Source organism: Pipra filicauda, unplaced genomic scaffold (assembly GCF_003945595.2).
Source record: "Pipra filicauda isolate LSUMZ 115617 unplaced genomic scaffold, ASM394559v2 scaffold23_size5868930_pilon, whole genome shotgun sequence".
Taxonomy (NCBI): domain Eukaryota; kingdom Metazoa; phylum Chordata; class Aves; order Passeriformes; family Pipridae; genus Pipra; species Pipra filicauda.
Window position 1 is genome coordinate 1,165,098 of NW_024104354.1, and position 27,224 is coordinate 1,192,321.

General features: G+C 35.9%; 1 protein-coding gene across 3 annotated transcripts in view; it reads left to right on the forward strand.

Moving 5' to 3' along the window:
• HBS1L (HBS1 like translational GTPase) overlaps positions 1 to 27,224 on the forward strand; it is a 60,278-nt gene that overhangs the window by 28,873 nt on the left and 4,181 nt on the right. For all 3 annotated transcript variants that reach the window (XM_027746580.2, XM_027746583.2, XM_027746581.2), the window contains 10 exons: positions 5,668 to 5,776; positions 13,736 to 13,992; positions 14,453 to 14,618; positions 16,565 to 16,682; positions 19,279 to 19,425; positions 20,065 to 20,139; positions 20,829 to 20,946; positions 21,134 to 21,202; positions 24,071 to 24,175; positions 26,178 to 26,268. In XM_027746580.2, the coding sequence (XP_027602381.1) occupies positions 5,668 to 5,776; positions 13,736 to 13,992; positions 14,453 to 14,618; positions 16,565 to 16,682; positions 19,279 to 19,425; positions 20,065 to 20,139; positions 20,829 to 20,946; positions 21,134 to 21,202; positions 24,071 to 24,175; positions 26,178 to 26,268 (1,255 nt within the window). The remainder of the gene's footprint in view (positions 1 to 5,667; positions 5,777 to 13,735; positions 13,993 to 14,452; positions 14,619 to 16,564; positions 16,683 to 19,278; positions 19,426 to 20,064; positions 20,140 to 20,828; positions 20,947 to 21,133; positions 21,203 to 24,070; positions 24,176 to 26,177; positions 26,269 to 27,224) is intronic.

The window sequence follows — 27,224 nt, forward strand, 5'->3', positions numbered from 1 at the left end:
TTTGTATATTTTGTGGAATTCAGGAGTGTCAAAAAATTTAGTTGAATTATAAAACCAAAATATATTCTTTTCAGTAGCATATCTCTCTAACGGGACAAATTTCAGTATTTTCTCATGTTATTTTTTTCCAGTGTGCTGTGTAATTTAAAGAGAAAAAAATAAATTTTACTGTTTTTAAGGCAAATTAAAAGTTTTAATGAAAGGCTAGAAACTGATGAGTTTTATGACATAAATAGAAGAATGTAAACAATTTGAAATTTTTCAGATGGCTTGTTACATGATGGATGTGTTAGATGTTAATATAAATCCAGATGTATGTGGGCAGACAGGTGATACCTACTTCTGAGCGTGAAATTTTGTGTTGTCAGGCAGGCACCTACATCTGGTTGACTCACTCATGTGAGTCCATATTTGAAATATTTTCACAATTGTAGGACCTTAAAATTAGTTTGAAATAATAGTGCAGCATATAGGAAGGGGAGTATGCTCTTGAGAGGAGCCTCAGCTATTAACTCTGCTTTTCAGACAGAAACTATGTCTTCTGTTGTTCCACTCAATAGTTGGACTGCCAGTACTGCATGCAAAAAATATTTTTTTTAAAACAGTGAGTCATTAAACATACTTGGAACAAGCTCATGACATGGTGTACAAAACCAGTACAAAACAAGTGCACTGTCTGTTTTCTTTTATACAGTTGGTGGCTGTTGCTGTATAATCAGTAGACAGAGGTGTTAAGTGGCTTGCTTGTGGTTATATAGAAAGTCTGTAGCAGAGGAAGGGATGCAAACCATATCTTCTAGATTAGAAAGCATGGTATTAGATGTATATTTTTTTTCATGGCAGTGCTGGTTTAGATAGCATTAGGAGAACCTGCTTAAGTAAGTGTAGTTCTGTTTATTAAGAGTCAATAGAATCTAGGATCCTCAACCCCATTCAAAATATGGCTTTAGGTATGCATGCCACTTTTGAAAACAGAACAACAATATAAACCAAGTAAAAATGTCAAAAGCATGTAAATGACTTAAAACTTTAAAGAGAAACTAACTACCATCTGGCCACAGCTAATTAGAACATAATTCCCTTGAAGGTTTGATCCTTTGCCATTGCTGATACACCCCTAGTAGTTGTTTTATGAGTAGACATGAATTTATTTAAATGGGATTGCCATCTAAAAAAGCATGGACTGGAGACTTGTTGACATTTGTCCTTGCTTTTCAAGCTCAATTCAGGCACATGAAAAATTCTGGTTCATCTTAACAGAAACAGGCTTCTCTGTGCAGTGGTATAGTTGAATTTCAAGTTTCAGTGCCAATTTACAGTTTGATGAGGGGAAGACAAGTTGGGAGCAGAAGCCTCTGTGTATGGGAATTGAAAACTATGGCATTTTCGTTCTGTTGTGGAAAGGTATGGTCATCTGAACAAAGCTACTGTGGATTTAAATACCCAGTGTTTGCATGCATTTCTCCAAGTATGCTAATATCCCTGTTTCATCTGGTATCAACATGTCTTTCTTGAGATAGTGGCTGTTTAACAGACTTCTATTTTTATTCATCTTTAAACTACCTGGGAACAGACTAGACTATCAATCAACACTTTCATGTACTGAAACCTTCCATACCTCCAACAGAATTAGAGAAAAGATCAGTTTCTATCTTCAGATTACTTCCAATGTTAAGTATATATATGAACAAAACTGAAAAAAGAATGTATCAAGCCAGTTATGTTTGATAAAGTAGCCATAGCAATCTTTTGATTTGTTTGTATAGATCTTTTACAGGTACTCCTTACAACTGACTTTACCAAAGAAATCCAAAGGGAGTTGCTTACAGTAAAGGAAGGTGGCTGAGTATATCTAGATACTTTGCTCTTCTAGCTTGAACATCCAGGGAGACTCTTAATTTTTAAAGACTGTCCCTATGTTTTACTTCCTTCCTCCATATCTGTGTATCTGTATCCTTTTATCAGCCTGCAGATACTTTATTGTGCCATCAGATTTTGGGGTTGTACTTTTAATAATTTTGAAGTTACAGCAAGTGTCATTAGTGTCATACTTTTTGACTAAGTCAAAAGGCTGTTAAGTCAGAAGACCAACTGGCAGTCATAGGAGAGGTAAAAACAAAGAATAATAGAAGAGAGCTTTGTCAGGGTGCTGCACTCCAGTTGTATTGGAGTAATGGCACTGCAGGTCTGTCTGTTCCCTTTGATGTTAGGCTTATCCTAATTTAATACTGCAACAAGGTTCATCAGTGCATATTTTGTTTTGTAATAGTGTTTGACTTGTGGCTGCAGTACGATTTAGTCTAGGTACTCTGATGTCAGTGCAGTCTGTCTGTCTGAAAGCTGCTTTGCTTAAAATAGACTAGAAGTTTGGGGTTTTAAACATTCTGAATTGTGAGAACTGTCATGCTTACAAGCCTTTAAGTTTTTACGTTTCTATAATTTATAAATATATCCTATGTGTTTTCATGGAAGGAAACTTTTAAAATTTTCGTAATGTTAAGTTAGTGAATTGCCAGGATTTTTATGACATATCCTCTTCAGTTAAATCTCTTGCTCTGCATTTTGACACCATGCATTTACTTGTAGGGTCCACACATATATTTACTTTTTGCAATACTAGAGTAGTGAAATGTACCAAGGAGGCACTGGGGCTTCTTTTGGAGTTTACAAAGATGTATCTGTCTTCGTTTTAATTTTATGTGTACTCTTGATTTAGGTAATATATTGCCATTGAATTACTTAGGTATGTGTTTGAGAATGTCCAAATGGCAGTAGGCATGAAGAACTTTATGAAGCCCTTTTTGGCAAAAATTTAACCCATGTTTTCCTTTCCCTTCAAAGGTTAATTTTCCTCAGAGTTGCTTTTGTCCTAATCAGATTGGGATTACTGTTTCTACACTTTTTCTGGGCTTGTAGTGCACTTCACTTGCCATAGGATACCCTGCTTGTTGATTAAGAAGTGTTTTAAGAATTATATCAGCTTTGTGCATTGACTTCCTTTTAGTTCCAAGGTGCAACCTAAGGACCTGTATGCAATTTTTTAAGTGCCAAATAGCTTTTGCTTTGCCTGCTAAAGCAGATAAGAATTTATCATACAGTTTTCTCCGGTTCCCTATAGATTAGATAATAAAGTATATTCCTTTCTCAGCCTCCTGTCCTTTGTAATGAAGCCCATAATTATTAATCTTTAATGGCGCCTGTAGTGCATAAAATACAGACTTGGTCTTTATCTCAAATGTGCAGCTTGATTTTTCTGTACTTGGTTATAAAAACATTGAAATCAGAAAATTGTATTTGACACTCCTATCAGTAGTGTTGCTAATAATTCTTGCCTTGTCTTTGCATCTGTTTGAATGTCCATTATAGGATTATCTTATTATGGTTTGGTTTATCTTTATATGATCCCAGTCTGCTTCCTCATTCCACCTGTGCTTTAGTATTTAATTAATTGATTAATTATCATTGTTATCGTTACTTATAAAACTGAATAAAACACCCACCCATACTGTCAGTGTCAATGGACAATTATTTTACTTTGTCTTACTGTTTGTAACTTTAGTTTTGTATCTTCTTTCAACTAAATTATAGTTTTAAGTTTATTTTCTGTGTCAAATACTCCATTAGTGGAATGTGTTTTGTCTCTGCGTACAGTTTAACTTTGGGTCAGTAATAAACAGTCCAACATTAATTGTACAGAGTGAAGCTGAATTTTGAAATTGATTAGAGAAGATGTATTTTGTAAAACTTTTGATTTTTGGATCAACAGATTACAGGTTATTTTGACATAATATAATATGAATCTCATTTCAATTTAGTTGTGTTTTTTGTAATTATTAGTTCCTTGCAGCCAGATCTCAAACATGGTATTTTTTGAGAAATAACTGTAATTCAGCTTTCAAATGAGAAGTAAAGCTTTCACGTTTACCTGTTAACTTAAAGTGATTTGCTTGAAAATTGTTAGAATTGAAGAGGAAAAAACCATACCAAGTTGGCAACAAGAGTAATGTAATTTTTACCGTGATTGAAGTGTTTAACTACTTATTAAAAAAATCCTATACGTGATCTATTTAGCAGCTTGAAGATGAAACAAAATCTTTATGCTTAACTAGTAGTCCCTGTCCAGTGAAAATTTGATATTCTGAATATTAATATTTGTTTGTCAGTTACATAATTTGTGATTCTTATAAGTCATGCTTTGTACTGTTGCCTTTATTTCTCTTACTTTTGTTCCTTATTTACGGTGTAATTTGTATGGACCTGTTAATAAAACACATAGATTACTTCTTTCAGAGATCTGCAGGTGGCATATAAATATCAGCAGATAAGAGAAATGAGGGAGATGAAGACCAAGTCATCAGATAAATAAAAATGTCTCCTCCATCTGTAGTGTGATTGTTTTGAAAAAGTCACACAGGATCTTTTTTTGTTTGCTGTTGTAGATGTCTGTGGGATTCTGTTTCCTTACCTGAAATCTTCAGCAGCTTTGACTGCAACTTTTTATGTAACCTGCAAACTTGTATGATTTTGTGGTTTAAAGGTGTAGCTGTCATACATAAGAATGCAGTAAAGAGTTAACCTAAATGAGTAGAACCAAATGACTCTCAACAGTTCATCCTAATATAGTATATCTAAAATATAGTATCAAGAGTAACTTGATATTCACTTGGCTCTTGAGTATCTGAACTGGTCTACTACTGGAAGAGTAGTGTCATTTTTCTAGTTTTCAGATACATCTGTAGTTGAAGCTTGTTTAAAACTTGCTTCTGAATTCAGGTTATTGTTTTGCTTTCTCATGTATGTAACATTCTTCAGACAAGGTGCAGCTGCTGTCACTCACACTGTAAAGCTGAAAGTCTTTTTCTTGAAGGAAGAAGGGATCCTAACGTATTAAAGAGGGAATTGTGGAAAGAAAGGACCTAGTTTACTTCTTTTACATAAACAACTCCTCTGCAGAGTAAATATTTTTTTTTTTTACAGCTTGAAAAGAAACTAATAGCACTGTAGTGCTATTAGTTGTGAAACTGTAGTTTCACAAAATTAAGAATGAACCTTACTGTAATTGTGTTTTCATTTACGTTATGGTAAAAGTTAATACCTTTAAAGTAATTAAGTTACTCAATTCTTGTAATTATTTCTAAATAACTTTTAAATTAGCTAGCTTTGGAGTATTGCTTCTTTTCTTCAATGTAATTCAGTACAAGACAAGTCAGTTTCTAGGTTTCAGGGAAGGCCTTGTAGCCCACACATAGCTGAGATAGACATATTTTCTGTTTTACAATAGCCTTGAGGCTTAACAATGTTAAGGCAAAAGAAAAACTATAAATAAGAATTAACCTAATCATCTAGTGAGCAGCTGCAAAGTATTTTTTCATCCTCATATTGCATGAAATGCTTCTGGCACCCTGCAGAACTGCTGTGAGTAAAGCTCTTGAATGGTATAAGTGTCATGTGAATGCTTGGAGATAGAGATGAGATTTTCACAATGGATATAACTGTAGATAATTTTGAATAATTATTTAATATATGTAAGTAAGACACTGAAATGTGAGAGTTGATCATGAAAGACTACTATCTTTGGTTTGGAGAGAAGTAATGTGAGTTGTTAAACTTTATAAACACCTGTTAGTCGCAACCTTAAGTTCAAACTTACTTTTTGTCTGTTACTAGGGAAAACGAGGGATTCCGAATCAGCCAGAATGGAATCTGAAATTGTGCCAAAAATTACCAAAATGACAGTATCTGGAAAGAAACAGTCTATGGGATTTGAAGTTCCATGGTAAGCCAAGCCCTTATACATCAAGGTACATCAGTAGCTCTTCTTTCAGACTGATGCACCTGTAGCAAGTTTTCTTCTTTCTTTTTTTTCTATTTTTCACAGCAGTTTTAGTGTCACTCTCCAGAACTAACCATCTCAGCTTCTTGTTTGACTCAGAATTACTTTCAGAAGATGGTACCTCACGTTTTGAGTTTAACAAATCCTTTCACTATGAATAGTGCATAGAGATATCAGGTAGTCAGATTATTTAAACATCCGCTTCATAGAATACTGAACTTTCTTGGGGCTCGTTTATTTTAAATTTAGTTCTCTAAGTGGAATTATGAAATCAATAAATCTTAACTGTAATTGCTTGTTCTTCAAAGGAAGTAGTACATTTAAGAATAGTTAATGGGGAAAACAATCACTTTTGGCTAAACTTTGCCTTCCTCTGCAGCTTTTATTAACTTTAACAGGTGTCCAGGGTACAACTGTTGTGGCGATCAGTCCTACTTATGCTATAGCTAAATTAGAGTGGTTGAACAGTAGTTCTAATTTTGTCCTGAGTTGGAACTGTTGGGGAGGATGTCTCATGAGAGCATGAAAACAGACATCTGGATCTACAACAGTAGCCAGCAGTGAACAGTTAAAGAAATATATAAGGACATGGCATGTTTGTTGGGAATACAGTTCATGAAATATCACGTGGAGCATTCTGTGGCTCCCCACAATTTTTATTTATTTTTTGGTTTAGTCTGTTTCTAGTAAGAATGGTTAATGTATTTTTCTTACTTTGGTGTCATTATTCTGTTTTTGAGCCCAGTCTTACAATAGCCACCTAATTTCTGGCAAGAAATTCCGTAGTTCCTCCTGGGGTCAAAAAATTCTCAACTGTGTTAACATCCCAACCTCATCCCACAGGGTTTGTATTTCTGATCTGGAAAGCATTTTTGAGAGTAAGAGGGCAGCATGGTCTTTATTTTACAGTATCTTGTGCATGTTTGATAACTGAGTGGAAAGCAAGCAGTTTCATCTACTTAAACACATTTAATGTCAGGTGTGAAAATGATGTCATTATTCCCTTTATGCTGCTAAATGTCATTGGTAAAAGACATCACTTTCATTCAGCTCCTTAGAAGGAATAAGCTCCAAATGAAAAATTTCTGAGACTTTCAAAATCTTTCTATACTGTTTGAGATTTGCAGTATATTAAAGAGAGCATATTTTTTTCCCCTTGCTGTCTACTAATCAGTGCTCTGGGTTTGACAACTGGACTTGATAATGAGATTCCTATTAATGTCATGACACCTTCATCTCTTGTGTTCCTACTGAACTTCTTAGAAGTTGGAGTTTTTCATGGGCACTTTAGTAAATTAATTTGGATAGAAGTTTATAAAAAGAAAGGAATATTAAGTGAATGAAGAAGATCTTCCAATTAGTGTTAAGTAGTAGTGATTGATTATTTTTTTTTTAGCTATAATAATGACTATTTAAAATGTTCGTTTATAAAAACCAGCAAATATAGACTTTTGTATCTTTGATACTTATTAAGCACCTGTGCATGCTCTACAGGGAAAGGGGAGGTAAGAAGAATGCTTCCTAATCTGTAGACTCAAGTAATTCATGGATAGGCTAGTGATGACTTGATCTCTGAGGAAAGTTGGTTGGCTCCAACATGATTCTCAGCCATTCTGCTTCTCTTCAGGGACCCTAAAGTAGTTTGTATCGTAATTGCTTCCAGTTCAGTAGCATACTATTTTTTGTGACAGAGAAGAATTAAGCCCTCAGGACCTGTGGGTAAATCCTTTAGATAAATCCTTAATATTGCTGTTGTGAGGCCCCCACCTGGAGTACTGCATCCAGCTCTGGGGTTTTCAGCACAGGAAAGACATGGAGCTGTTGGAGTGGGCCCAGTAGAGGGCCACCAAGATGATTAGAGGGATGGAGCACCTCTCCTATCAAGACAGGCTGAGAGAGATGGGTTTGTTCAGCCTGTAGAAGAGAAGGTTTTGCGGTGACGCTGCAGCCTTCCAGTATCTAAAGGGGGTCTAAAAGTTGGGGACAGACTTCAGGAGGGCCTGTTGTGATAGGACAAGGGGGAATGTTTTTAAACTAAAGGAGAATTGGTTTAGATTAGATATAAGGAAGTTTTTTACAATGAAGGTGTTAAAGCACTGGAACAGGTTGCCCAAAGAGGTGGTGGATGTCTCACCCTGGAAACATTCAAAGTCAGACTGGACCAGGCTCTGAGCAACTTGATCTAGTTGAAAATGTCTCTGTTCATTGCAGGGGGCTTGGACTAGATGACCTTTAAAGGCCCCTTCCAAACCAAACTATTTTGTCATTCTATGATTGTGAAGATGTTTTTTAATTCACCTCACTTATTCAGTGGTACTGCTGAAATACTAATCAAACCCAAACCTTTTTGCTGTAGGAACGGGATATACATTAGCCATTTAGCCTTAAGTGGGAGGAATAGGTAAGAAGTGAAATGATTTGTAAAAGAGCATGAGATTTGGAGCATGACCAATAAATGAATGTTCTGGAAGAAGGCACATTTTAAATAGTAAAGTTACCTGCATGTCTAAAGACCCCTTCTTCAAGGAGCCTGTGATGGCCTCCTTTTTTCTTTGTCCTACAGGCCACTGTGGAGGCTCTGCCAAGGCACTAGAACCTTGACGTTGCATACATCTGTTTTTAAACTTGAAAAACAAAGCAAAACATGAACCCCCACCTCAATTCAATGAGTTTCAGAGTTGGATTTTTTCTTCTGCAGTTATCTTCTGGATTATTGGCAGCATAAGGACAGCCTGTCAGGGAACAGAATGAATCTCTGCTTATTAACACCTAAGAACGTTTTGACTCCTCTCACACCTTTTATATGTTACTGTTTCATTGATAAATTTACTGCAGAGTGTTTAAAATAATGCAGATTTTTAAGTACATGGTTTATATCACTGACCAAAAGCACAGGTATAAATTACTCATAGCAGTTTGGATTCTAAAACATCTCTCACTGTGCCCCCTACTTTCATCTCAGATATTTTTATGGTGCTGGCGCAGACACCGTTAGAAGGTGATTGTATAGTATGTATAAACTAGGGGTTTTTTGTCACCTTCTATGGAATCTTAAAGGTATTTTATGAACCATGCTTTTAAAACCAATGGCCTTGCATTAGAGGGAGTAACCATTATTTATCGATTCAGTCTTTATGATTCAGTCTTGTTATGAAATATATGACCTTACAATAATAAATGAATCTTACTTTAAATGGATGGATTATTAGAAGTCATGAATTGCTTTGAGCATTGATTGCCTTTGTTGCTTGGTATTCTTAGTGAGGACGTCTACAAAAAATGGAGTTAGCTGACAAACTGATGCTCTAACAAAACTATTTACTGGACTTTTTCTTCCTGTTAAGTTATGAAGGAAGCCAGGAAAAGTCGTGACCAAAAAAGGGTGACTGTTTTAACTAACCTGACCAATATTTTGTAATTAATAATTTTGAAAGGGGAAATAAATATAGAGATTTCTGTAATGACTGTAAGTACTCCGAAAGAGTCGGTTGTGTAAAAATAAATCACCAAGCATCCAGACTAAAAGATTGAAAATAATGTTTAAAAGCAAAATTATGAAGAGTTAATCTTCAGCAAATAAGCTTTCAGGTTCTTCTTTGAAGAATCTCTCATTTGTGTGAATGTCTTCTAGCATGTCTTATAATAACATAGGTTGTATTATTTAATTTTCCTCAGACAACAGTGATGTACTCATAACATTGTACTCAGTTTACTCCTATGGTCCTGTTGGGAAAACAGCATAGGAAGTTTCTGACCTGGTGGTTTTAATTTTGATGAAAAGTTGGTCTTTGCCAGGCTTTTTTATGTCTACTGATTTCCAAAAGAGGTGTGGTAATCTCTTTTGACATTTATGCCTGAATTGCTGGTGGTCAAGCTTTCTTGAGTACATGACCTTAGTGCACATACAAGGTTCATAATCTGTCCTTTCAAAGAAGTTGAGTTGCATAATCAGTGGCTCCACGTTATCAGCTAGCAGTGGTGTGGCAGACAGGAACAGATGTTGGCAAACTGGGACTGCTTTTGATAGTTCCATCAAGTTCTCAAACAAAGATGCAAGCAATTGGTTAGGAAGTGGTCTTCCTCCAGTATAAATTTTTCTTGATATGGTAGTTCATTATGTCTCAGACCAAGTTGGAACTTTCCAGTGCAGTCAACTTGTTTTTAACCCTTAGCTGCCTGTACTGGTGACACACTAGGTTCTGTCTTCTGACAAAAATTTTCAATTCAATAATTTTGAAAAAACTCAGGGGAAAAGGCTTGCTGAAAAGCATTTTCAGTGTAATTCATTTTTTCCCACTTACTGTCAGAGATAAAGCTCCTTAGCATTTTTCTGAGCTCTTATCAAGTTTTCAGTAAACTGCTCATCTGGTTGCCATGAGGCATAACTAACTGTCAGGGTCCCACTGTTGCATTTTGCTTCATGTACTTCCATGAGACTGGGATTGTACATTTCATCTGCCCACCTGCCTATTTAGCTACCTAGCAATAAACTTGCTCTCCCTTTCCCTGACACCAGTCATCAAAAAGCTGAATTATCTTGTTAGAGGTGCTCTGTGAGTATCTGTCCATTCTGATGTTTACTCTCTGAAATAGCAAGTCTTTGTTTATCATGGCACAAGTTGTTTGCAGGTTTCCAAAACATGGTAATATCTGAAATCTGTAAAACTAAATGGAGCAGTATACTGACTTCAGATACTGCACCCTTGAAAAAATGCTAGGGCCTAATGATGGCTGGAGTCACGTTGCGCTCATTATTTTGTTTGTATCTAGCACTTTTTCTTTGCACCACCCAAAATAAAAGCTATTTGGCAACCTGCAGCAGTGGTAGTTGCAATAAAAGCTACTTAGAAGTGAGAGAGTACTGTCTGTATCTGGCAATAATGATGATTTTTTCAGGTGCTGTAATTAGTTTGAATTCTACCACTCAAAATCCATCCTCTTTTTGGGAATGCTTAGTGACATAGACTTAATCCTGCAAGAAGATCTCAGCATGTGGGATTAGACAGAGTCATTACCTAGCTTAACAAAATAAAATTTAGAAGCTTACAAATAACCTGTGTCTGAAAATACATTCTTGTCTTTTAATAGGCTGATGTGACAATCTTTGAATATATTTTGGAAAGCTATAGAAAAACATGAGAGATATGTTTTGGGGTCGCATTACTTACAGCTTCATCTAAGTAACTGCCTTTTAAATTTTTTTCACTTTTGAAAATTTGGTTTGGGAAGAAATGCAGACATTGAAAAGGAGAGAAAATTATGGCCAACTGTGAAGGCTGCTTTGATGTGATTTCTTATGCAAATACTTTTCTCCAGAACTTCAAATATTGGACTTTCAAGGAAGAAAACTTGATAGCAATGTAAAATACTTTATTTGCATTACACTGTGACCTTTGCATATTGGCACTAGTCCTAGTACTTCAGTGTGAACATGCTAGATGTTATGCTGAGACTGAACTGAAGTTTGCCTGAAAAAAGGGAAGAAGATGGAAGAGAGTCTTAACCTTGATGAAAGTCGTCTAATGCAAATGAATTGTAAATATATGAGGCTCTCTTAAATGATTCAAACAAAAATGATTTGGTGTACTTTACATCACTCAGATGATTTTAAATACCTTCTTAAAGTATATAGAAAACTTTGTTACCACAGTTCTCTACACAATTACCCTCTATCAACTTGATTAGTTTCAGTCAATTTTTATAAAGTAAAATTTCCATGAAGAGTCATTGGAGAAAATAATTGTTTTGCCATTCCAAAGTAGATTTTCAGCTAGAACTTAATCTACTATATAAGGACTCTTTAAAAAATAGAGCCTTCTGTTGAGCCTTAGAGAAATGCACTTAAATTTTCCAGTAAAAGAAAGCATAAATAATTGTAGTGAGTTTTTTTTCTGTGGAATAATTCCTGTATAATTAACTTTCTTCATAGCCACATCTAAAGCAATGATGACCAACTAGTTTTTTGGTTTAGAGAATCAAGAATAACCTTTTATAAAGGTTATTCAGCTTGCCAAGATGCAGTGTTACAAACTGGAGCTATACTTGGTGGTACAGAACAGCCAACTTTGTAGTGCAAATTCTAGAATGTCATGCTTGTATGACCTAAGACCGTAGTTTGATATAAACTTGTCCTTCTCCTCTAAGTAGTTTAGAATATTTTGATAGGGTAAGTTCTTTTGAATAAACCTTATGAATTGTCTATCCATTATGCAGAAGCACAGGTACCATCATTACCCCTGCAACCAGCATGGCTGGTGCAAACCAGGCTGTTTGCTTAGCTAATTTGAGAAATATGCCTCTGTATCCAGCCTTGAGACAAGACCCTGACCTTGGGTTTTGGAACTATAGCCAAAAAAATGAAAAAGGTGTCAAAATCAATCAGTCTGCTGTAGTACTGATAACATAGGTGGGTTCTGAAAATGGGGGAAAAAGGGAGACCCATAAAATGTCCCATGTTACTTAGTGCTATAGTGAGAAGCCAAGTTTGCATTCGATCTGAACATTAACAATGTTTAGATTTTTAGATCAAACTCTGGAACGGCTTTGTTCAGTAGACTAACATGCTTAGATTGTATTGTTCCATGACATAAATGTAACGGAAAGGGACAAATACAATGCAAATACTCCTACACAGGCAGAAACTGAGAAGCAATGTCAAATAAAAGAAGAGATGTCACAATGTGGAATTCTGAAGTACCAAACAAAATTTGGCTTACAGAGGTTGAAAAGATTAAAACTGGGAAGTTAATTGTGGTGTGTAAACAGAAAGCAGAGAGCGAAAATTTCACTGTGGATGTGGAAATACTTGAGTCTGAACATGAACCCGTTCGGAGAAAGCAGCCTGCAGCATGATGGTACTGAACTGGAAGGGATTTCCAGTTTTCCAGGGGAAGAAGCCTCTTCCCCTTGGGTAAAGTTTTAAAAACAGTATTTTATAGGGATTTTCATTATACTTTAATAATCAGTGGTTTGTATAATAAAGTTTGCTGTGATATAATGTTGGCACACCTGTAATAACTGCTTCTGTTCCTGTCATATTGCTTACAATAATGCCTCATCCTGGAGCTGTCAGGCAGTAAGAAAGCTTTTGCTCTCTGGAAGATGTTTCTTAGTGTTTGTTTTTAGTGGTCATCTTTGCCATAACAGGTGAAGAATAATATTGTATATTCTCAGAAATCTTATGTAAATTAGGAAAATATGCTAATTTACAAAATGGAGAGAAAAAGAGTGTAAGAAAATAATATATTTAGGATTATTTGCTGTTAAGATTAGTATGGCGATCTGTGGGAGAACAGGGTGTTAGAAAAAGGGAGTTGGAAAATCCAAATCTTAGTCCTAGATCCCTTTAATTCTTTATGCATAAAACAAATTTTCTCAGTATTGATAAGTCTTAACTTGCCTGTTATGGTTCTGTATAATCACTACATCTTAAATTTCAGCTCACATATGCTTAATATCAATTCTTTGTGCTATATTGCTGTTCTGACAGTAGAACATCACTATGTTCAGCTGCAGTAATTGTAGTGTACGTGGAAGCTGTTTTAGTATCTGTGCTTCAGACTTGACTTGGGCTCTTAGATCAGAGACAACCAGCTCTCTCTTCTACACAATTGTCTTTTCCCTTCCTGTTAAAGGAAGAGGCTATGGGAAGCTTTTGTTTATCTGTTTCATGTCAAGATTACTTCTTATCTTGCTTTTGTAAGCAGTGCTTTTCAGACAAGATGTTCAGAGCTGGTATCTGTGCAGTTTGTATCCAGCTGCTTATCACTTCCACTTTAATGGGCTTATCACATACTCTTTGTCTGGGGTTTACACGATAGTGAAGGGAAAACTCAATTTCTCTCCTATATTTCTATGTCTTCTTTATCATTTGCATTCTTTGTGTTTTCTTTTTTTCCCTAGTGCAATTGCTGAAGAAAACGGCCATACTAACACACCTCAGAAAGGACTGTTACCTGAAGATGCCGATGTAGCTTCTGGGGTACTTGAGGCTGTCTCAAAATCTACTCTTCCATCCCAAGTAGTGCAGGTTTCAGAAGAGCAGAATACGGTGCCTACTCCAGCAAAAAAGTCAAGCAAGGCAAAACCACAAATAGATGTGAAGGCAGAGTTGGAGAAAAGACAAGGAGGAAAGCAACTGCTTAATTTGGTGGTAATAGGTAAATCTGTTAAATTATATTTTTGGCAAACATAAAGTTTAAAAAATATGTTGGTTGAATCTGGATGTGATACAGAAGCAAAACTCTCTCTAGGGAAGGGAAATCTCATGCTGTTTTCAGTTACATCTTGGGGGTTATTCTTTGGAGGGAGTACATTCAGATGTCTTTGACTAGGTCAGTGAGGTTGACTTAGGTTCCTTTTGACCATACAGAACGTGATTTGGTTTGGTTTCATTGTTGCATCGTGTTCCTTTTAGTAGGAATTTGGAGGTGCTCTATGGCTACCATGGTAGCTGACTTGTAATAAACTGTCTCTCTGTGTCTCTGTCTTACAGAATTGTAAAGTTCTATGGGTTGCACAAGCATTATTAGTGCATGTGTTGTTCATATATTTCTTCTTGTGCTATACCTAAATTGTATAAATAAATAAAATTGATATAATATTTATTTCCCTCCATAGGACATGTTGATGCAGGTAAAAGTACTTTAATGGGTCATTTGCTGTACCTTTTGGGAAATGTGAACAAAAGAACTATGCACAAATACGAACAGGAATCTAAGAAGGCTGGTAAAGCTTCGTTTGCCTATGCGTGGGTCTTGGATGAAACGGGTGAAGAGAGAGAAAGGTAGAAATATATTTTAATGGAAATTAAAATATAAAACCTTTTTTCACTGAAAGAACAGCATTTGTTAGAAAATATTAATCTAATAAACTGAGCATTGAAATGTCAGTTCGTGACATGTGACTTACATTACTTTGAAAATAAAATCTACAAATTAAATTAACAATTTTATTTGCATTTTTTATAAACTGCCTTTATTAATCTGAAATAAGAAATTTTAGATTACATTTTTTCATATCGAAGAAGTGTGTAATGGGGAAGCAGTGAAGCAATTTAAAAAAAAATCTATGTGTAAGTTCTTTTAAGGACACTATATGGCAAGCTAGATAAGATATTCTGCATTCACAAAGTAATAAGAAAAGGCATTTTCGTATGTGTTTATGTTTTCGCAATCACTTGTCACCCATGGTTTAATAGCATATAAGCTCTTCTGGTTGGAAAGATAACCTTCACAACGTAAACTGATGCTGAAGAACATGGAATAAGGCAGTCCCTATCAAGTGTGTAGCTGTTGTTTTCAAAGGCATATACACTTTTGCAGTGTCCCTGTATACAGTTAAACTTGCCTATGAGAGTCCTTTCTTTCACTTGCAAAGCACACATACAAACCTGAGGGGGGTGTGTGCATGTTGCTGCGGGTGCAGATATGAAGGAGGGGGGGCAATCCCAAAGTGACCAAACACAAATTTTAGAAGTAGTTTTCTGTCAGTAAAGCCTGATGATATTATAGTGGTAGTGTTGTCATGACATTAAAGTCTAAAGTTGTAATAGAGGAAAAGCTAATAGGGGAAAAGTCGTCTTAATCCCTGTAGATGTATATGGGTGTAAGCCAAACAAACTTTGAAGATCAATTCCTTTCACAGAACTGTAATAGAATAATTAAACACTATATTAAATCTGTTATTTTATTAATACAAACTACCTTTGATAGGATGTAATTAATATGAGAAACCAGAAATAGAGGCAAGTGTTTTTTGCCTACAAAGAGTAAAATGTTAATACAAAGTAAAGTTGGGAGAATAATTGTCATGAGCCTCAGAAGTGATATCTCTTGGTCTGTGATTTTTTTATTTAGTGTCTTAACAGTTGTGCATTTAGGTACCAGATTTCTCTTCAGAAGAAAAATTGTAGTAATTAAGGGAAAAGTTTTCTGAATTGGTATTTTTGATTGATTCTGTTTTCTCTGCTTGAAGTTTTGTATTTTTAAAGAGAAGCTTTCTGGAGTCATGTGTAAATGTTTCGGTTTTGGAGGGCTTATTTTGTTGTTGGAGTGTTTTGGTCATTTGAAGTAGCATACTAAAAGTGTCTGCTATTGTAAGAATTTTTGTCCCTTGAAAGTGCCTATCTGTCTCGATCATCTTTAAAGGGAGATGCAGGTGACTAACCCAGATACAGATGTGTATGATAGGTGGTTGCATTTGATCAGATGAATCCTGTCCTATGTGCCACGCAGAACATATCATGGTTAGTGAGATGTGGAGCTGAGTCAAAGTGTGTTGTGATCCCTTCTCGGTAATTAGTAGTTCTGCATGTGGATCTCTGCAAACGTGTAACTGTATTCCTATAGTTCCACACCACCTGTTTTTTTTTAAACTTGGCTGTGTTTCTCTTACTCTGATACCTTTTTCTGAAGAGCCAAGTTTTAAAAGTAGAATTAGTAATGATTTAAATATGCAGTACAATTTTCATGTTCTTGCTGTGCTTGTTGGTACACAGTCTATGGGCGCATGGGGTTAGTACTGTGAATTCTGGATGCTTTTCCTCATGACTGGAGTTACTGAAAGGCAGATCTAGAAGTCTGCTCTTCCAAGAAACAGGTTTTTGTGTGCAGGCTAAATCCATGAAAGCTATGAAGTGTATAATTTAATGTGTTTTAATAGCTTGGTTTATATCTCTGTGAAGCTTTCAAAGCAGTTTTAATGGTGCGTTACATGTATGCTTTGTTTAAGGGGAGTTACAATGGATGTGGGTATGACCAAATTCGAGACAAAGACTAAAGTAATTACACTGATGGATGCTCCAGGCCACAAAGACTTCATTCCAAATATGATCACAGGAGCTGCACAGGTAGAAATGGTCTAAAATGCTTTTTCCAATATCAGTATTATTTGTGACTTTTTCTTAAATTGGTTTTCTTCTTTTAAAATCTAAGATGAAATAGAATAATTGATGATGCTTTGAGGTTTTAATGAGTTTTCTAAACTTAAAAAAGAATGTGTTTTTTAAACACTAAAGGTAGTTCCTTTTTTTTGTATGTTAACATTTGGGAGTAATTTGAATACTAAGTTGCAGTTTGATAAAATCACAGTTGAGCTTTGAAAGCTATTTACATGTGGTATATGTCTACTCAATGAAGTTCTGTGAAAGGGATCTTGTAGGTAAAGATTTCAAGTAATTTTGAGCTTAAAGAAAAAAGATTTGAAGAGACCAAACAGAACACATTCTTCTGTTTAATAGCATGTTCTATATGGGATGAGAAAACAAGTTTATACAGGATGCGTCTGTCTTGTCAGGAGGACATTTGCAGAGACTACATGCCACTTGCTTTAGGAACAGTAGGTGAAGTCAAAAGTATTGGCCACTAGCCATTGCATTCGATATGGCACTTACCCTTCTCATATAGGTTAGTTATTTAATTTGTGGAAATAATAAATCAGAGTTGGGGGAAAAATAACATGGTTACATGACATAAAATGTGTGAGACTTTTTTCCACTTGAAGGCACCCTTTTTAAATAGTAAAATTGATTCTCCAAAGTAGAGCCTTAATCAAATATTCTTTTTTTTCCAAAACTAAGCTACTGTGTATAGATTTTTGCTCTGCATGTGTCATAACAGTCTGAAATATGAGTTTTATCATAAGATCTTGTTTGAATACTTGGATGAGTACTATTAGTATGATTTTACAGATAAAGAACTACAGTGTAGGGAGCCTGGTGTGCCCCAAGTTCTGCTTTAAGCAGAGCCTGGGTAAGAATTCATACCTTATGACCCAGTGGTTAGGCTGCAGAATAGTCAGAAGTTTGCAAATTATGGTGTATTTGTTACACAGTCATCTATATGTTGTAGCAATTTTATGAGTTTTAAAATTAGAAGTGGATCTTTAGTTTCAGAGCAGTGGAAAATGTCAACTGAGACATGCTAATTTCTTTACAATTGTAATTTAAACTGGTTTGTCTTTTGGGGTAAAAGTAATACAGGCAGAAGTATTAAGAGAAGACTTGCAGATCTACCAGCAGTTGTATCAGTTCAGCAGAAGATGGATCTGACCAAATAAAGCTTCTATCTCTCTGTTCCCTCAACTATCAGGATGGGGAGGGGCTGGTCTATTCTGAAACCTATTAAGGAATTACTGAAACTTTGCAACTTTCCGTTGCCTGTTAGAGTAGGCTCAGTGCTGAAGCAATGGCTGGAAATGGCTTTAATGCCTTTTTATTGTGGAGAATGCTGTTAGAAGGTGAATCCCCAGCTGCTGTTATGCAGAATTCAAATCAGCCTTATCAGGGCCAGGATCTGGCCTTTGATACACATTTATGTAAATCCCGAGGTACCTTTTTTATTATATATAATTTAGAAAATGCAGGATGTCTTTTTTTTTGAGGGTGAAGTTCACTACAATGCACTTCTGAGGCTGAAAGCTGTAGGGAAATTCATCAGTCATCCTTTTCCCATTCTCATACTTGTGTGGTCTCTGAACGAGCTGTGGGATTACATGCCTAGGACAAGGCGAGGGGAGTTCAGAGTCAGGGCTCTGTTCCTTTTCCTGGCATCCTGAAGCATAAACATGTAAGGAAAGGGAGAAAGTACCACTTTTTCTTCTCTCTTTCCGTTATATCCATCTCTTCAGTCCTGTGGAATTGTTTTATACCTGCCTCTTGACAGCAGTACCTTTATTATTCGTGTTTGTTGCCATCATTTGGTACACAATGATGGTCTAACAGACAGTTACTTACCAAAGCAGGAAAAGTAGAAGAAATATTAACAGCATTTAAGGCTAACAGCAAGATCTGTGTTTTTTTCCCAGAGTTTACATGCTGACTTTTGTGCAGTGCTATAGACTATTTGCTTTTAATGCTGTGGCAGAGAGTTTGTCTAGGTGATAAGATAGACTACTTTGTCTTTTCCACCTTGTGTTTTTGGCATGCTCCAGTGTGTTGAGTGTACTGTGAAGCATTCACATCCAGCATACAGTCTAAAACTATATAACTGGTTGTCCCAGTTATATAGTGAGGTGATTTATCTGTAATTTTTGCAGCTTCTCACTATAAAGGTGTCCAGACTGAGGCAGGGCGAACTGAGTATTGTGCTTATACCCTTGGTAAAGCTTCTGAGCATAGGCTGCTTTTGTTTAGTTGAGATCTGTGCAGCACATCCGTGGTAGGTGGATTGAAAGAGACAGGTTCCCAAAACCAAGAGTTGGCTTGTGTTTAACCAGGAGGTGCTGGTTTATGACATGAGATGACATAATGCCATAGTATCTCATCAAAGTGGACGTGATACAAATAGGACTGAGCAGTTTCAATTACATTTGGAGCACGTCAGGATTCCTCCTCTGTAAAATATATTTTGCCTGAAATGTTACTGATATATGTGTGTATTCACCCAGATTATTTCCACCTCTTAACCACTTTTGATTGGTTTTTGTTTTTTTTCCTTTTAATCTAGGCGGATGTGGCAATTTTGGTTGTGGATGCTAGCAGAGGAGAGTTTGAAGCAGGGTTTGAGACAGGTGGACAAACTCGAGAACATGGATTATTAGTGCGCTCTCTTGGAGTGACACAGCTAGCTGTTGCAGTCAATAAAATGGACCAGGTACATGCTTAATTTCCTCATCTAAGTGAAGGCCTTCTGTCTAGATTTGTGGATACTAAGTTTAAGGATCAGTATTGTGAAACTAATGCTAAAGTATTGTTTCTTTGCTTTCCAGCTCTGTCTCTTGTGTTTAGACCTCACAGTACTATTCTTTTTATTTATGGGTGTATTTTCAAAATACACAGAATGATAGTTTTGTTGCTAAAATGAGCAGGGGTCCTTTTGCACTTGTGGAAATCTCAAGTAAGCAGTTAACCCAGTGGTATCTGCGAGAGCATCTTGGTGGTTATTCAGGTCAAGACCCCAATAGTTTTACTTAAACCTGTAAGGTGTGTTAAATACTACTATTTATATTTTAGGTTACTACTGTGTTGAATATATCTTGCTGAATCTGAATTTTGTGTAAACTTTAAAAAAAAAAAGTTGCTGTTCAAACTAAAGTTAAGGTGATGCGTTGTTTGCTATCAGTAATTGTTAATGTGTATGCTCTTATATATTCAAGTATGAATGCACCTGGAAATCTCATATTTATAAATGCACACCTGTTTCTACTACAGAATTGATGACATGCACCTGTATGTTCAAGTCATGGTTAAAAATCTATTTTATTATTGTATCATAATCTGTTCTTTATTTTAGGTCAATTGGCAACAGGAAAGATTTCAGGAGATTACGAGTAAGCTCGGCCAATTTCTTAAGCAAGCTGGCTTTAAGGTAATGTAAATTTGCGAGGCCTTTATTGCTTTGTTCAAGCATTTGGGTGAGTTTTTCCTCCAGTCAGGTTATTTTGTGTCACTTACCTGCTACTACTGTCTGCACATAGTATAGCAGATTCCTTTTCTTGCTGATAGAGCATACATTGAGCCCTGGATAAGGTTAGTCAGTTATTTAATACTCTGTGTCATCATCTTTGTTTGTTGAATCTTTTGGGCACTCACCTCATTTGTATTTTCTTGGGATTGTTGTCTACGAAGCAGAAGAGAGCAAGAATTGTCTGTGTTAACGTTCAGGATTATATGAATGACAGTAGAGAGTTTTATACTAGAGCGATTGTCAGTGTGGACTGTGGCCTTCCTGCAATACCTATGGAGAATGCAGCAATTCAAACCAAAGTTTTGCCTGTCAGATAGGAAATTGGAGTTTGTTACCTGAACTCAGTTTCTAGTTGTTAGTGTTGCTATCATTATGTTTAAATATCTCCAACTCTTTGGAGCATTGTGATCAGGCACGAGGGAAACAGAAATGAAATCCACTGAGCAACCTGCCTTCTCCAGGGGACATATGGATGTGGCAACTGTTCTTTTAAAGTTTAGATGTGTAATATTGAAAAAATGCACCTCTTGCTTCTCCTACAAGATCCTGTTATTAATGTATGCTTAACCTCGGTTTGTTTTCTTGATTAGGAATCAGATGTGGCTTATATCCCAACAAGTGGCCTTGGTGGTGAAAATCTAGTCACGAGGGGTCAGTCAAGTGACCTCACACAGTGGTATAAAGGAAAGTGTTTGTTAGAGCAAATTGGTGAGTGCAATTTTCCTCATTTAAAAACTAAAATATCTTAGTTCTGTGTATGTCAAAGCTTTTATTTTGGGGAAAATGTGGGACAAAGCCATTGGAATGCACCATAGTTGATTTATCTCCAACTGAAAAGTTGTTGAGATAGTTGTTGAATACAGAAATTCTAAAAATCTTATCAATTTATTTGCAGATTCTTTCAAGCCACCACAGAGATCAGTGGATAAACCATTTAGGTTATGTGTTGCTGATGTTTTTAAAGGTTGGTTGTTTCTATAATATTTTCACAATAATTTCACCAATGTTTAACACAAGTGTTGCAAAATGCTGTCAAAATAAGGCTTAAACTAGGAACTTTATGTGTGTCAGTAGTATTGGACCTGAATAGTAAGCTTTCTATTCCTTATCAAATTTTAAATAGCACTGCCGAAGGTGAAACACACTGTAAAAGAAATTGAGGAAGATAATCTGCATGACCAGTTAATTGTCTGTATAATGAGTTTATGGTTCTGTGAGACGGAACGTGGGACCTTCTTTTTTCCCAAATTGATTCTGCTGACCTAAATCAGTGTTCTCAAACTTTTTATGAGTGTGGCTTTGGGCTCTTTTACCTTCCAGTCCTAGATTTTAAACAAGTTTGTCTTGTACCTTTTATTTTCATTGTCATAGCTGCGAACAGTGGTACATTCCTTAATTTTGGTATAAAAATTGGGGTAAGTGAGGTAGAAGAAAATGGCGGTAGTGGTGAGATTGTTATAAGCAGCCAAGGTTTAATGAAAGGCAGTTAGCTGTTCCCTAGCATTAATAGAGACAGGGACAGCAAGTAACTATCATCAGTACTTATTTTGATATTCTGTAAAAAACAGACTGCCTTGAGCCCTTAAGGTTTTCATGGTAAATTTGATATTTTTTTTTTCATTTAGTCATTTACATTTAAAGGTAATTTACAAGAAGTAAGATTTGTAGACACATCCCATATAAAACATTCTGTATGTCCCTTGAGGAATGTTGCAAACTAAATGACAGCATGATTTGAAATGTTGTAAATATTTGTAATCAAATATCATTACTGAAGTTCATATATTAAGAAATTTTGGTTTATATATAGGGTGTTTATAGGGGAAGTACAAAAAAAACAGATGAAAATTCTGATTGTAATTGGGAATACTGTGCAATTTTCATGTGTACCTTTGCGAAAACACTGGGTATTATACATACCCTTGGTTAGCTGATTGAAGGTACTGAAGCCATAATGTTAAATATTGAAAACTTGCATGGGAATTTACCCTAGTGTGTTACCACTAGTTTTTGTCATCTGTGTCATCACTGTATTTATTTTTTCTTTTTTAATTTTGTGACTTATGGGAAAGCGTGTTAGGATTATTGACTGAGATCTTTCAAATTATTATCATAGCTTTTCTGTTGCAGTAATAGTTTTTGTGTTGAGCGTAAGTTTCACAAAATGGGCTATATTGACTAGATCTGCCTTGCTTAAGTATGCAAAAAAATAGTGGCTTTGAAAGGGACTAAATTTACATATTTGAGGTTTATTACTAAATGCAGCATTTTAGGTGGTTTTAAGGCTATTTTTTCTTACCTTATGATCTCAAAACTTAATTAACTTGGATGGCACCAGAGGAAGTAGCTGCAGATACAAGTACATGAAGCAATAGTTGTTCTCAGCTTTATTCCGGTACCTGTGCATGCTCAGGAGGAGCTGTCCACAGAAGTGTGTAAAAAGTGCGAGTGCTGAGTGTACTCTTAGGTAGTTTGGAAAACCCCTCTCTTTATATTTCATGGGGATCTGAAAGAACTTGATACTTTGCAGGAAGCAATCAGCATGGGAGGGGGTGAAGCTTCAAAGACTACATTGGTTTGCCATGCCAGAGCTGATGATGATGTGAGCAAAAGATAAATCATTCTTGATTGTGCTTGGGAGTGGTTGAGAGCCTGGAACCGGTTCATATTTCTCATTGCCTGGAAGTGCTTGCAAAAGCAGCTTCAGGTTCTTTTGTGTACCATATTGACGTGGCATTTGTACCGTGACTTGGGTATTCCTTTTCTAGCAAGTATCTGCTTCTCCAGTTTTCTGTTTGCTTGGAATCTGATGTCATCTGTTAATTGACTGTGTTCATCTCATTTGCTGGAACAAATAGAGTAAAATTAGCATGCAGGCATACTGGTAACATTTTTCTAGTTAGGTAGATGGAAGCATTCATCAATATTGGAGATGAACACAAAAGAGCAAGTTGGTAATAAGTGACCTCAATATTTGAGGTCAACTTACTCTTTTGAATTCAACTTTAAATCCAGCTTTGCGAGACACAAAATACTAAGATGCATGCTTATCACTGAATTGTGATGTTCAGCAAAAGATGTATTTGATGTTTGTATGGATACTGAAAATGTCATTGTAGAATCAGTTGAGAGGATTCCTTTTTAAACACACCTGCAAACACATGCTAAGAAGATGTGGCATTTCTTAAGGTATATGTGCATAAATCTGCATGTGTAGGATATCTGTGGAAAATAATTGACATATCATTCAAATGATGAACAGTGTTAGGACATTCAAGAAGAAAAACTTTGCAGATCTTTTATTCAGAAGTACTTAACTCATCCCTATTAATAATAGTTTCTCATATTAAATAGGACTGGATCAATCTTTGACTTTTCCAGGAGTAAAAGGAATATGCAGACAGAGCATGTAGGATTCTGACTCAATTAAAAAGTAAATGGCATAGGAATTTGCACTCCTGTGCATGATAATTATGAGAGGTCTGTTGTATGCTTTTTATCTAATTATAGTGAGAAAGTGCTGAATTAAATAATATTGCTAGAAATTAAAGGGCTTAATCTAATACTGAAAAAAACTAAAAAATATTTCTTCATGTACCTACATTTGTTTAAAGAAGGTTATTTCTTCCTTAGTTCTGAAAAATATAAGATCTAGAGGTTTTGAATTTAATGTTTAATTTTCATTATGATGCTCAGCTGGCTGACTGGCAAGTACTGAACACTCTACTGGGAGGGGAAAAAAATCTTCACTGCACTGCTGAAAGACTAACTTGTGGTGGGAAATTGACCAAATTATGAAGTTTTTTTGAAATTGTTGCTGTGTTTATTACAGACCAAGGGTCAGGATTTTGTGTGACTGGTAAAATAGAAGCAGGCTATATTCAAGTTGGAGAACGACTTCTGGCAATGCCTCCCAATGAAACTTGCACTGCAAAAGGTACAGTCTTCAGAAGCATGTTTACTTTCAGGTCAATGCTGGGCTAGAAGCAGTTACTGAAATGGTAACAGACTGTCAAACTGATACTAACTGTCAAACATAAATTGTGAAAGCATAAAACGAATTTCTTTAGATGTGACTGTGTCTGTATAAATATGTCTATGAAGAGTATGTGAAATCTTGCATGCTTTTTTTTACCATACCAGATAATCCAAATGCAATAACCTTGTAACTTTTGACATTGCTTTATGAAGACTCTGTAAAAATATCTGAGTTCCAGCAATGTCTATAAAAATATGCAGTACAGGAATCATTAGTATTCAGCTTTACTGTGAAGTGTTACTGCTGTTAGGAAGTGTGAAGATGTTGAACAACCTTTAGAAATTAATCTTATGAAGTGGATATGAAAAAACTGGAGAATTAAGTAGTCTCTCCTGTTTGGTGTTCCTAGGATTTGTCACTGATCCTTTCATAATATCAAACTTTCGGGATATAATTGCCCTGAGCAACTAGAAAAGAGAAGAAAATTGGATTTAAATTTCAATGCATTTAATTTCTGAAAAGAGGAGTAGCTAGGCATTAAATGCTTATCAATTTCCTGATGAAGCTTGCTGTCTTTGTTCTGCAGAGTTGTTTGTTTCATATGCAAACAGAAAGATAAAATTATGATTTTCCTACATTAACCAATGAATAAAAGATTGAGTCCTCAATCTAAATGAAAAGGTTTCTGTATCTAAGTATTTAGCCTGAATTCAGCAATGTGCTGGTTTGACTGTCCCATTCTCTTCCCAAACCACCTTGTTCAATGCTAGTTTGGGAAGCCTTTCAGTGTGCCAGCTTATACTGTTCTATGCATATTGTTCACATGCACAGGAATGTTACAGTAATATGGGTGAATATGGGTATCACACCACTGTAGTCACTCCTCTGTTTTGTGAGTGGAGGAAGTAGCGTGGAAGAAGGTGTATTTTGTCTGAGTATCACTAGTGGTACAATTATGGGGTTTTTTTTGTACTGCCTCTCATATCACTGAAATGCAAGTGAAGATTGGGGATATTAGTTCATTAAGCACGTATTATTTACCTTTAATGTAAAGAAGAAATAATTTATCACACAGTGTTTACTAAAGGTAGTGTGCACATTAGGAATCAAGTTTTTAATTGCAAGAGGCTGAATTTCAGTTATTCTGTGAGAATGACATATATGTGAAATAATTATCAACAGTGCCTAAAAAATGGTACTTAACATGCTTATAGTTGAATGATGCTTTCTGGCATATTTTTGGCAAGTGGTTTTGGGAACAGATTTGCAAATCAATGGATACAATCTGTAGCAAAATAGAACTAGATCCTATAAATATATGCAGTATTTCTAAAAAACAGTTTTTTCCTTTCTCTCTTGGTGTCTACGAGAAACCTCGGAATGTTAAATCAGAGCAGATTAGTCTCATCTACCAGCCAGATTGTCTTTTAAAGAAATTAAAATACACCAAAATCAGAATAAAAATTACTTTTAAAGATGCTTTCTAATAGACATGGTGTCGTGAATGAAAGGCTTCAGTTATGCTTTTTTATGAAAGAGTCAGCAAACCCACGTAAGGTAAATGAAAGTTGACATAGTACCATTAAAGTATACGAAAGATGCGGTCTAGGGTGTGCATGTGCCTCAAAGGATAGGTGGGGCAGATATGGAGATATTAGTACTACGGCATTTTCAGGATTGCGTCATCTGTGCTGATAACAAGTGCCAGATCCCCTCCTCTGGCTTAAATAAGGCCATGTTATGGTGCAGGGTGGGGTGAGAGAGAATAGTGAATCCTCACCGAGGGGGGGGAAGAAGCTTCCTCAGTCTTCTCAGTTAAAAAGCTTTTACTCTCAACCCATTCATACTGAAAACTGATGAGTAATGGTTGATGAAGCACAAAGGGCCCAAACAGAGCTGTTTGTTTGTAGGTCAGAAGCTAGGTACTTCACTTTGAGGTTCTGTTCTTACTCATTTCCAGGAATCACACTGCATGATGAACCAGTTGATTGGGCTGCAGCAGGAGATCACGTTAGTCTCACTTTGACCGGCATGGATATCATCAAAATCAAGTGAGCAGAACTGGGTTTCAGTCTAAGTAACGGTTTGTTTTTAATGAAAAGCCATATAACTATTACGCTTGACTATTGGCGGTTTACTTGAAGAATGATGTGGCTACCAGGATATTTAAAACCAAAATGATGCATATCACCTGGCTTGCATGCACAAACGTTGGAAACATCTGCTGCATGTGCAACGGCAACCTCAGAAGAATACTGTTAGTTTTCATACTTTGCCTAGTGCTGACACTGAGAACCCTCAGAACCTTTTTCCTTTAGACTAGTCCTTGGACATTTTAATTGCTAAATTAAGTAAACCCTTGTTGCTAAATAGAACAAAAGATTTTTGAAGAACTTAACAAATAATAAATCTTTCTAACAAAACACATCCAAACAACTCCCATTTTGTACCAATAAGTAAATCTGGACAAATGGAATTGATGGAAACTCTTTATTCAACACAGTTAGCTGCTTGTAAGATTTGTTTCCCTAAATGTTTTGCTGACCCTACTTTTGGAGAGGGTGGTCTGATAGTGAGACACAACAAATCTCTTTGTGTCTATTCCAGTCCATAGGTCTCATGTTAAGCATTAGCCTCAAGCTTTTAGGTTAAGTGTCAGTCGTTGTTTAGTCCAGAAAATCAGACCCATCATTTCTTCAGCTTTTTTACATTCCAGTTGGACTTCAGACAGCAAACTTTCAAGCTAATCTTTGAAAACTTCCTTGCATTGATAGTTTTTCAAATTTATGTTCTGCTTTTAAGGGAGAAGTACAGGTTTTTCTGTATTGCCATTTCCGAATGGAGTGTGATTTTTTGTGGTAAATGGGAGGGGAAGAAGTCTTGCTCTACTTGTTGAATGAAGGCTTGAGTCAATTTGCTACCTTGATGTCATTTGGAGATCTGTTAGATTTGTCAAGAAAAGTTATGAATTTTTAAGTCCTCTTGACATTGATGAAATTTGATGACA